Source organism: Bombina bombina, chromosome 1 (assembly GCF_027579735.1).
Source record: "Bombina bombina isolate aBomBom1 chromosome 1, aBomBom1.pri, whole genome shotgun sequence".
NCBI classification, from domain to species: domain Eukaryota; kingdom Metazoa; phylum Chordata; class Amphibia; order Anura; family Bombinatoridae; genus Bombina; species Bombina bombina.
In genome coordinates this window covers 197,675,869-197,688,667 of record NC_069499.1, presented here as the reverse complement: position 1 = coordinate 197,688,667, position 12,799 = coordinate 197,675,869, and the positions used below count along the sequence as shown (strand labels likewise).

The 12,799-nt window shown below is 40.5% G+C and overlaps 1 protein-coding gene across 1 annotated transcript in view; it reads right to left on the bottom strand.

The window, feature by feature from the left end:
- Positions 1-12,799, bottom strand: part of MGA (MAX dimerization protein MGA) — a 1,137,718-nt gene that overhangs the window by 773,431 nt on the left and 351,488 nt on the right. Inside the window, exon 10 of the mRNA XM_053697822.1 lies at positions 8,204-8,424. Within this exon, the coding sequence (XP_053553797.1) occupies positions 8,204-8,424 (221 nt within the window). The remainder of the gene's footprint in view (positions 1-8,203; positions 8,425-12,799) is intronic.

Here is a 12,799-nt window from a genome sequence, read left to right as displayed (position 1 = left end):
GAGAAAAACGGTATATAATATGTGTGGGTACAGTAAATGAGTAAGAGGAAAATTTCAGCTAAACACAAACACCGCAGAAATGTAAAAATAGCCTTGGTCCCAAACGGACAGAAAATGGAAAAGTGCTCTGGTCACTAAGGGGTTAAACAAACTAGCAATGAGACTAGCAAACTTGGAAATACTTTTCAAAATTAATTTACAAGCAATATAAAAAACGTTACTGTGCCTTTAAGAAGCACAGAAAAACTGACACAGTTGAAATAACAATGACCAAAATAGTTATAGCAACCAAATTTTCACAGTAAATGTATTAAGTTAGCAAAGGATTGCACCCACCAGCAAATGGATGATTAACCCCTTAGTACCCAAAAACGGATAACAATTATATAATTAACGTTTTTCTCACAGTAAAATACACTGTCACAGGACTGCTGTGCCTGATTACCTCCCTCAAAATGGATTTTGAAGACCCCTGAGCTCTCTATAGAGACGATCTGGATCATGGAGGATGAAGTAGACAGATTGTGACTGAATTTTTACTGCGCAAAAAAGCGCTAAAATAGGCCCCTCCCACTCATATTACAACAGTGGGGAAGCTCAGAAAACTGTTTCTATGCAGAAAACAAAGATGGCCATGTGGTAAAAATCATGCCCTAATAAGTTTTATCACCAAGTACCTCACAAAAACGATTAACAAGCCAGTAAACGTTTTAAACATACATTTGAAAGTTATGTATTATTATTAATAAGCCTGCTACCAGTCGTTTTTACTGCAGTTAAGGCTCGTTTTTACTGCAGTTCAGTATTAACAGTATTTTCAGAGTCAATTCCATTCCTTAGAAAAATACATTCAGTGTACACACACATCAGCCTGATACCAGTCGCTATCACTGCATTTAAGGCTGAACTTACTTTACAATGGTATCAGCAGTATTTTCTCAGTCAATTCCATTCCTCAGAAAATAAATTACTGCACATACCTCATTTGTTGCAGGGGAGCCCTGCATGCTATTCCCCTTCTCTGAAGTTACGTCACTCCTCAGATGAGAAACAGCCAGTGGATCTTAGTTACGTCTGCTAAGACCATAGAAAAAAACCCAGGCAGATTCTTCTTCTAATGCTGCCTGAGAATAAACAGCACACTCCGGTGCCATTTAAAAATAACAAACTTTTGATTGTAGAAATAAACTAAGTTAAAAAACACCACAGATCTCTCACAGCATCCTTTTTAGTTAGGCTGCAAGAGAATGACTGAGTATGATATGTGAGGGGAGGAGCTATATAGCAGCTCTGCTGGGTAATTCTCTTGCAGTTTCCTGTTAGGAAGAGATATATTCCATAAGTAATGGATGACCCGTGGACTGACTACACTTAACAGGAGAAATTATTTATTCATATGCATTATCCCAAATAATGAAACGGACAGTCTGAATGAAGGAATACTGATTATCCTGAATCATGGCAAATATAAGTTTAAACACATATATTTAGAACTTTACATATAAAGTGCCCAACCATAGCTTAGAGTGTCATAAATAAAATAAGACTTACTTACCCTAAGAAACTCATCTACATATAGTAGATAGCCAAACCAGTACTGAAACGAGAATCAGTAGAGGTAATGGTATATAAGAGTATATCGTCGATCTGAAAAGGGAGGTAGGAGAAGAAATCTCTACGACCGATAACAGAGAACCTATGAAATAGATCCCCTAGAGGAAGACCATTGTATTCAAATAGGCAATACTCTCTTCACATCCCTCTGACATTCACTGCACTCTGAGAGGAAAACCGGGCTCCAGCCTGCTGAGAAGCGCATATCAACGTAGATTCTAGCACAAACTTACTTCACCACCTCCATGGGAGGCAAAGTTTGTAAAACTGAATTGTGGATGTGGTGAGGGGTGTATTTATAGGCATTTTGAGGTTTGGGAAACTTTGCCCCTCCTGGTAGGAATGTATATCCCATACGTCACTAGCTCATGGACTCTTGCTAATTACATGAAAGAAATAACATAATTTATGCTTACCTGATAAATTCCTTTCTTCTGTTGTGTGATCAGTCCACGGGTCATCATTACTTCTGGGATATTATCTGCTCCCCTACAGGAAGTGCAAGAGGATTCACCCAGCAGAGTTGCTATATAGCTCCTCCCCTCTACGTCACCTCCAGTCATTCGACCAAAGACCAACGAGAAAGGAGAAGCCAAGGGTGTAGTGGTGACTGAATTATAATTTAAAAAATATTTACCTGCCTTAAAAAACAGGGCGGGCCGTGGACTGATCACACAACAGAAGAAAGGAATTTATCAGGTAAGCATAAATTATGTTTTCTTCTGTTATGTGTGATCAGTCCACGGGTCATCATTACTTCTGGGATACCAATACCAAAGCAAAAGTACACGGATGACGGGAGGGATAGGCAGGCTCATTATACAGAAGGAACCACTGCCTGAAGAACCTTTCTCCCAAAAATAGCCTCCGAAGAAGCAAAAGTGTCAAATTTGTAAAATTTGGAAAAAGTATGAAGCGAAGACCAAGTTGCAGCCTTGCAAATCTGTTCAACAGAGGCCTCATTCTTAAAGGCCCAAGTGGAAGCCACAGCTCTAGTGGAATGAGCTGTAATTCTTTCAGGAGGCTGCTGTCCAGCAGTCTCATAGGCTAAACGTATTATGCTACGAAGCCAAAAAGAGAGAGAGGTAGCAGAAGCTTTTTGACCTCTCCTCTGTCCAGAATAAACGACAAACAGGGAAGAAGTTTGGCGAAAATCTTTAGTTGCCTGCAAGTAGAACTTGAGGGCACGAACTACATCCAGATTGTGTAGAAGACGTTCCTTCTTTGAAGAAGGATTTGGACACAAGGATGGAACAACAATCTCTTGATTGATATTCCTGTTAGAAACAACCTTAGGTAAGAACCCAGGTTTAGTACGCAGAACTACCTTGTCTGAGTGAAAGATCAGATAAGGAGAATCACAATGTAGGGCTGATAACTCAGAGACTCTTCGAGCCGAGGAAATAGCCATTAAAAATAGAACTTTCCAAGATAACAATTTTATATCAATGGAATGAAGGGGTTCAAACGGAACACCCTGTAAAACGTTAAGAACTAAGTTTAAACTCCATGGCGGAGCAACAGTTTTAAACACAGGCTTGATCCTAGCTAAAGCCTGACAAAAGGCCTGGATGTCTGAATTTTCTGACAGACGCCTGTGTAACAAGATGGACAGAGCTGAGATCTGTCCCTTTAATGAGCTAGCCGATAAACCCTTTTCTAAACCTTCTTGTAGAAAAGACAATATCCTAGGAATCCTAACCTTACTCCAGGAGTAATCTTTGGATTCACACCAGTATAGGTATTTACGCCATATTTTATGGTAAATCTTTCTGGTAACAGGCTTCCTAGCCTGTATCAGGGTATCAATAACCGACTCAGAAAAACCACGTTTTGATAAAATCAAGCGTTCAATTTCCAAGCAGTCAGCTTCAGAGAAGTTAGACTTTGATGTTTGAATGGACCCTGAATCAGAAGGTCCTGTCTTAGAGGTAGAGACCAAGGCGGACAGGATGACATGTCCACTAGATCTGCATACCAAGTCCTGCGCGGCCATGCAGGCGCTATTAGAATCACTGATGCTCTCTCCTGTTTGATTTTGGCAATCAATCGAGGAAGCAGCGGGAAGGGTGGAAACACATAAGCCATCCTGAAGTTCCAAGGTGCTGTCAAAGCATCTATCAGAACTGCTCCCGGATCCCTGGATCTGGATCCGTAGCGAGGAAGTTTGGCGTTCTGGCGAGACGCCATGAGATCTATCTCTGGTTTGCCCCAACGTCGAAGTATTTGGGCAAAGACCTCCGGATGAAGTTCCCACTCCCCCGGATGAAGAGTCTGGCGACTCAAGAAATCCGCCTCCCAGTTCTCCACTCCCGGGATGTGGATTGCTGACAGGTGGCAAGAGTGAGACTCTGCCCAGCGAATTATCTTTGATACTTCTATCATTGCTAGGGAGCTTCGTGTCCCTCCCTGATGGTTGATGTAAGCTACAGTCGTGATGTTGTCCGACTGAAACCTGATGAACCCCCGAGTTTTTAACTGGGGCCAAGCTAGAAGGGCATTGAGAACTGCTCTCAATTCCAGAATGTTTATTGGCAGGAGACTTTCCTCCTGACTCCATTGTCCCTGAGCCTTCAGAGAATTCCAGACAGCGCCCCAACCTAGAAGGCTGGCGTCTGTTGTTACGATTGTCCAGTCCGGCCTGCTGAACGGCATCCCCCTGGACAGATGTGGCCGAGAAAGCCACCATAGAAGAGAGTTTCTGGTCTCTTGATCCAGATTCAGAGTGGGGGACAAATCTGAGTAATCCCCATTCCACTGACTCAGCATGCACAATTGCAGCGGTCTGAGATGTAGGCGTGCAAAGGGTACTATGTCCATTGCTGCTACCATTAAGCCGATCACCTCCATGCATTGAGCTACTGACGGGAGTTGAATGGAATGAAGGACACGGCATACATTTAGAAGCTTTGTTAATCTGTCTTCTGTCAGATAAATCTTCATTTCTACAGAATCTATAAGAGTCCCCAAGAATGGAACTCTTGTGAGAGGCAAGAGAGAACTCTTCTTTTCGTTCACTTTCCATCCATGCGACCTTAGAAATGCCAGAACTAACTCTGTATGAGACTTGGCAGTTTGAAAGCTTGAAGCTTGTATCAGAATGTCGTCTAGGTACGGAGCTACCGAAATTCCTCGCGGTCTCAGAACCGCTAGAAGGGCACCCAGAACCTTTGTGAAGATTCTTGGAGCCGTAGCCAATCCGAATGGAAGGGCTACAAACTGGTAATGCCTGTCTAAGAAGGCAAACCTTAGATACCGGTAATGATCTTTGTGAATCGGTATGTGAAGGTAAGCATCCTTTAAATCCACTGTGGTCATGTATTGACCCTTTTGGATCATGGGTAAGATTGTCCGAATAGTTTCCATTTTGAACGATGGAACTCTTAGGAATTTTTTTAGGATCTTTAAATCCAAGATTGGCCTGAAAGTTCCCTCTTTTTTGGGAACCACAAACAGGTTTGAGTAAAACCCTTGTCCTTGTTCCGACCGCGGAACCGGATGGATCACTCCCATTAATAATAGATCTTGTACACAGCGTAGAAACGCGTCTTTCTTTATTTGGTTTGTTGACAACCTTGACAGATGAAATCTCCCTCTTGGGGGAGATAATTTGAAGTCTAGAAGGTATCCCTGAGATATGATCTCTAGCGCCCAGGGATCCTGGACATCTCTTGCCCAAGCCTGGGCGAAGAGAGAGAGTCTGCCCCCCACTAGATCCGGTCCCGGATCGGGGGCCCTCGGTTCATGCTGTCTTAGGGGCAGCAGCAGGTTTTCTGGCCTGCTTGCCCTTATTCCAGGACTGGTTAGGTTTCCAGCCTTGTCTGTAACGAGCAACAGCTCCTTCCTGTTTTGGTGCAGTGGAAGTTGATGCTGCACCTGCTTTGAAATTCCGAAAGGGACGAAAATTAGACTGTCTAGCCTTAGCTTTGGCTTTGTCTTGAGGTAGAGCGTGGCCCTTACCTCCTGTAATGTCAGCGATAATTTCTTTCAAACCGGGCCCAAATAAAGTTTGCCCCTTGAAAGGTATATTAAGTAATTTGGACTTAGAAGTTACATCAGCCGACCAGGATTTTAGCCACAGCGCCCTACGTGCCTGAATGGCGAATCCTGAATTCTTAGCCGTAAGTTTGGTTAAATGTACTACGGCCTCCGAAATGAATGAATTAGCTAGTTTAAGGACTCTAAGCCTGTCCGTAATGTCGTCCAGCGTAGCGGAACTAAGGTTCTCTTCCAGAGACTCAATCCAAAATGCTGCAGCAGCCGTAATCGGCGCGATGCATGCAAGGGGTTGCAATATAAAACCTTGTTGAACAAACATTTTCTTAAGGTAACCCTCTAATTTTTTATCCATAGGATCTGAAAAAGCACAGCTATCCTCCACCGGGATAGTGGTGCGCTTAGCTAAAGTAGAAACTGCTCCCTCCACCTTAGGGACCGTTTGCCATAAGTCCCGTGTGGTGGCGTCTATTGGAAACATCTTTCTAAATATTGGAGGGGGTGAGAACGGCACACCGGGTCTATCCCACTCCTTAGTAACAATTTCAGTTAATCTCTTAGGTATAGGAAAAACGTCAGTACTCGCCGGTACCGCAAAGTATTTATCCAACCTACACATTTTCTCTGGTATTGCAACAGTGTTACAATCGTTAAGAGCCGCTAAGACCTCCCCTAGTAATACACGGAGGTTTTCCAATTTAAATTTAAAATTTGAAATATCTGAATCCAATCTGCTTGGATCAGAACCGTCACCTACAGAATGAAGCTCTCCGTCCTCATGCTCTGCAAGCTGTGACGCAGTATCAGACATGGCCCTAGAATTATCAGCGCACTCTGTTCTCACCCCAGAGTGATCACGCTTGCCTCTTAGTTCTGGTAACTTAGCCAAAACTTCAGTCATAACAGTAGCCATATCTTGTAATGTTATCTGTAATGGCTGCCCAGATGTACTAGGCGCCATAATATCACGCACCTCCCGGGCGGGAGACGCAGGTACTGACACGTGAGGCGAGTTAGACGGCATAACTCTCCCCTCGCTGTTTGGTGAAATTTGTTCAATTTGTACAGATTGGCTTTTATTTAAAGTAGCATCAATACAGTTAGTACATAAATTTCTATTGGGCTCCACCTTGGCATTGGAACAAATGACACAGGTATCTTCCTCTGAATCAGACATGTTTAACACACTAGCAATAAACATGCAACTTGGTTACAATCTTATTTAACAAAAAACGTACTGTGCCTCAAAGAAGCACTAAACGATTAAATGACAGTTGAAATAATGAACTGAAAAACAGTTATAGCATCACTCTTTAAAAACAACACAACTTGTTAGCAAAGGTTTGTTCCCATTAGTAAAGTAACACTAATTAAATTTTAAACATAAAAATCACAGAGCAACGTTTTAAAACACAGTCACTACATAAGTCTCACAGCTCTGCTGAGAGAATCTACCTCCCTTCAAAGAAGTTTGAAGACCCCTGAGTTCTGTTAGAGATGAACCGGATCATGCAGAAAATACAAGAGTAACTGACTGGAAATTTTTGATGCGTAGCAAAGAGCGCCAAAAACGGCCCCTCCCCCTCACACACAGCAGTGAGAGAGAAACGAAACTGTCATAATCAAAACAAGCAAACTGCCAAGTGGAAAAATAATGCCCAAATATTTATTCACTCAGTACCTCAGAAATGCAAACGATTCTACATTCCAGCAAAAACGTTTAACATGAATTAAATACCTATTAAAAGGTTTAATGTACTTTTACAGAGTAATTCCGGTGAAATACCATCCCCAGAATACTGAAGTGTAGAGTATACATACATGTCATTATAACGGTATGGCAGGATTTTCTCATCAATTCCATTCAGAAAATAAAAACTGCTACATACCTCAATGCAGATTCAACTGCCCGCTGTCCCCTGATCTGAAGCTTTTACCTCCCTCAGATGGCCGAGAAACAGCAATATGATCTTAACTACTCCGGTTAAAATCATAAGAAAAACTCTGGTAGATTCTTCTTCAAACTCTGCCAGAGAAGTAATAACACGCTCCGGTGCTATTGTAAAATAACAAACTTTTGATTGAAGTTATAAAAACTAAGTATAATCACCATAGTCCTCTCACACCTCCTATCTAGTCTTTGGGTGCAAGAGAATGACTGGAGGTGACGTAGAGGGGAGGAGCTATATAGCAACTCTGCTGGGTGAATCCTCTTGCACTTCCTGTAGGGGAGCAGATAATATCCCAGAAGTAATGATGACCCGTGGACTGATCACACATAACAGAAGAAATATATATATATATATATATATATATATATATATATATATATATATATATATATATATATATATATATATATATATATATATATATATAGGTGTGATACAGACTATCTGCAAAATTAATAGTGATGAGTTGGTTCTTTGAGATCTAATAATAGGTTGTTTACTTTTTGCTACACCCACTTTGAAAGAAAGCAAAAAGAAAACAACTTGAAACATAAAACATATGACTAATATTCTGAAAGAAAACTAAGAGGCAATTTTTTACAAACCTATATGAACCAGCCTTGTAGATCAAAAATACTTACCACTGGGTTGGGTTTCGGTGTGTATACGCGTGCAGATTTAGTTGTTCCAGGGTATTTGGTTTTATTTGGTTGACACACTTCCTTCTGCTGCAATTGGCTATTGTCTTCATTCAACTTAACTGGCATAGGGATACAAATTGGCTCTGAATCACTGTCATCTTCAGATTTTTTCCAAATGGGAAAATAAGCCACTGGAGATTTTGGAACAGAGTCGTAGCCACCTATGTGAGTAAAAATTGCCATCAAAATATACTTAAAAATACTGGATTTTTAAAATGAAAATAAAAAAATTAAACATTATATTTGCAAGTCAGCATTATCTGGATGACAGACATTTTAAGTAACTTCTTACAATCTACACCTCCTATACAACTCACCACAGGCAAAAATGTTACTTAAAGGACCAGTAAAACACAGCAGAATAGCATAATCAATAAATCTATAATAAACAGACAACGCAAAAGCACTTAGTCGGAATTTAGAAACTTTGCATATAAAAATAATAGATAATAGATATGAATTGGAAAGTTGTTTAAAATTGTGTGCTCTATATCACTGTTTCTCAACCACGGTCCTCAAATACCCCCAACAGGCCAGGATTTCATTATAGCTGAACCAGTGCACAGGTGAAATAATCTGATGATGGGTGAAAGCAGGTTAGTAACCATGGTTACTGATCAGCTGATTATTTCACCTGTGCACTGGGTCAGCTATAATGAAAACCTGGCCTGTTGGAGTTACTTGAGGACCTCGGTTGAGAAACAATGCCATATGTGAATCATTAAAGTTAATATTTTGACTTTAAAGGACCTTTAACTTATAAGGATTTAAAGAGATACTAAGCCCAAATTCATGATTCAGATAGAGCATGCAATTTTAAAGGGACATGAAACCCACATTTTTTTCTTTCATGATTTAGAAAGAGAATGCAATTTTAAACATCTTTCTAATTTACTTCTATTATCTAATTTGTTTTATTCTCTTGATATTCTTTGCTGAAAAGCATATCTAGATATGCTCAGTAGTTGCTGATTGGTTGCTGCACATAGAAGCCTCATGTGATTGGCTCACCCATGTGCATTGCTTTTTCTTCTAATAAGGATATCTAAAAAAAATGAAACAAAATAAATAATAGAAGTAAATTGTAATGTTGTTTAAATTTGTATGTTCTATCTGAATCGTGAAAGAAAGATTTTGGGTTTAGTGGCCCTTTAAGCAACTTTCTAATTTACAACTATTATCAATTTTACTTTGTTCTCTTGCTATCTTTTTATTTATTTTTTTTTTTTAAATGAAGGCATCTAAGTTAAGGAGCCAGCCAATTTTTGGTTCCGACCCTGGACAGCACGTGTTTATTGGTGGGTGCATTTAGCCACCAATCAGCAAGCACAACCCAGGTTGTTAACCAAAAATGGGCCAGCTTCCAAACTTACATTCTTACTTTTCAAATAAAGATAGCAAGAGAATGAAGAAAATTTGATAATAGGAGTAAATTAGAAAGTTGCTTAAAATTGCATGTTCTATCTGAATCATAAAAAAAATTGAGTTCAGTGTCCCTTTAACCCTTTAATGACAACAGTTAGTGACAATGGACGTACCTGGCACGTCATTTGTCTAATTGAGTTCTGGAAGCGATTGCGATCGCTTCCAGCAGTTCTCAGGGTATTGCAGTGATCCCTCGATATTGAGTCATCCTACAATACCCTTTTACAAGCATCCGATGCAGAGAAAGTCACCCTGTGGCCCTTTCTGCACCGGTAGCAATGGTGCCGTTCGTTGGTGTGTGGGAGCTTCGCAGAGAGGCGGGTTGGCGGCCCATCGCTACTTGGCATCTGGTTCCTGTAAGTGCAATGTGCATGCCGGGTGTCGGTAGCTAATGGTCCCTGAATTGAGGGGGGGGGGGGGGGGGGGACTAAAAAAAATTATTAAATATAAAAAGGATATGGTAGGGGGAGGGGGGTATTGAGGGGGGGCAGCTACACACCAGAAAAAGCTATCATTTAAAAAAAAAAAAAAAAAAAAAAAAAAAACTTTGTTTTTGGGGGCAAATTGGGTACTGGCAGACAGCTGCCAGTACCCAAGATGGTGGAAAATAGGTAGCGGGAGGAGGGTTAGAGAGCTGTTGTGTTTTTGTTTTTTGTTGCTTTTTTTTTGGGGGGGGGGGGAATCAGGGAAGTTGGAGGCTAAGGCAGGGGTCCATCACAGCTGAATAATTATTTAAAAAAAACAAAAAAAAACTCCTTTTGGACTTTCTGCCAGTACTTAAGATGGCGGGACAATTGTGGGGTGGGGGAGGGAAGAGAGCTGTTTGGGAGGGATCAGGGGGTGGGATGTGTAAGGGAGACTGATCTCGACACTAAAGCTAAAATTAACTCTGCAAGCTCCTTGATTAACCCCATCACTGCTGGGCATAATACAAGTGTGGTGCGCAGAGGCATTTAGCAGCCTTCTAATTGCCAGAAAGCAACGCCAAAGCCAAATATGTCTGCTATTTCTGAACAAAGGGGATCCCAGAGAAGCATTTACAACCATGTGTGCCATAATTGCACAAGCTGTTGGTAAATCATTTCAGTGAGAAACCTAAAGTTTGTGACAAATTTTGTGAAAAAAAGTGAAGGATTTCTTTTATTTGATCGCATTTGGCGGTGAAATGGTGGCATGAAATATACCAAAATGGGCCTAGATCAATACTTTGGATTGTCTACTACACTAAAGCTAAAATTAACCCTACAAGCTGTCTAATTAACCCCTTCACTGCTGGGCATAATACACACGTGGTGCGCAGCAGCATTTAGCGGCCTTCTAATTACCAAAAAGCAACGCCAAAGCCATATAAGTCTGCTATTTCTGAACAAAGGGAATCCCAGAGAAGCATTTACAATCTTGTGCCATAATTGCACAAGCTGTTTGTAAATAATTTCAGAGAGAAAGCTAAAGTTTGTGACAAAACTTGTGAAAAAGTGAACAATTTTTTTTTATTTGATCGCATTTGGCTGTGAAATGGTGGCATGTAATATACCAAAATGTGCATAGATCAATACTTTGGGTTGTCTTCTAAAACATAAAAATATATACATGTCAAGGGATATTCAGGGAGTCCTGACAGTTATCAGTGTTCCAATGTAACTAGCGCTCATTTTGAAAAAAAAAGTGGTTTGGAAATAGCAAAGTGCTACTTGTATTTATTGCCCTGTAACATGCAAAAAAAAAAAAACAAAGAACATGTAAACATTGGGTATTTCTAAACTCAGGACAAAATTTAGAAACTATTTAGCATTGGTCTTTTTTGGTGGTTGTAGATGAGTAACAGATTTTTGGGGTCAAAGTTAGAAAAAGAAAATTTATGCTTACCTGATAAATTAATTTATTTTACGATATACCAAGTCCACTGGTTTCATCTTTTACTTGTGGGATATAATCCTCCTGCTAACAGGAAGTGGCAAAGAGCACCACAGCAGAGCTGCTATATAGCTCCTCCCTTAACTCCTCCCCCCAGTCATTCGACCGAAGGTATAGGAAGAGAAAGAACTAACAAAGTGCAGAGGTGACTAAAGTTTATAAAAAATAAATCCTGTCTCAAAATGACAGGGTGGGCCGTGGACTCGATATATCGTAAAAGAAATTAATTTATCAAGTAAGCATAAATTTCTTTTTCTTTTACAAGATATACCGAGTCCACGGGTTTCATCCTTTACTTGTGGGATACCAATACCAAAGCTTTAGGACACGGATGAAAGGGAGGGACAAGACAGGAACCTAAACGGAAGGCACCACTGCTTGAAGCACCTTTCCCAAAAATAGCCTCAGAAGAAGCAAAAGTATCAAATTTGGAAAAAGTATGAAGGACCAAGTCGCAGCCTTACAAATCTGTTCAACAGAAGCATCGTTTTTAAAAGCCCATGTGGAAGCCACAGCTCTAGTGGAATGAGCCGTAATCTTTTCAGGGGGCTGCTGTCCAGCAGTCTCATATGCCAGGCGGATGATGCTTCTCAGCCAAAAAGAGAGGTAGCCGTAGCTTTTTGACCCCTACGCATCCCAGAATAAACAACAAACAGGGAAGATGTTTGACGGAAATCCTTGGTCGCTTGTAAATAAAATTTTAAAGCGCGAACCACATCCAAATTATCTAACAAACGTTCCTTCTTAGAGGAAGGATTAGGACACAAGGAAGGAACCACACTTTCCTGATTAATATTCTTATTTGAAACAACCTTAGGAAGGAATCCAGGTTTAGTACGCAAAACCACCTTATCAGAATGGAATAAAAGATAAGGGGGATCACATTGTAATGCAGAAAGCTCAGAAACTCTTTGAGCCGAAGAAATAGCTACTAAAAACAAAACTTTCCAAGATAACAGTTTAATATCTATGGAATGCATGGGTTGAAACGGAACCCCTTGAAGAACATTAAGAACTAAATTCAAACTCCATGGCGGAGCAATTGGTTTAAACACAGGCTTGATTCTGATTAAAACCTGACAAAAAGCCTGAACATCTGGGACATCTGCCAGACGCTTGTGAAGCAAAATTGACAAAGCAGAAATTTGTCCCTTCAAGGAACTATCTGATAATCCCTTCTCCAATCCTTCTTGGAGA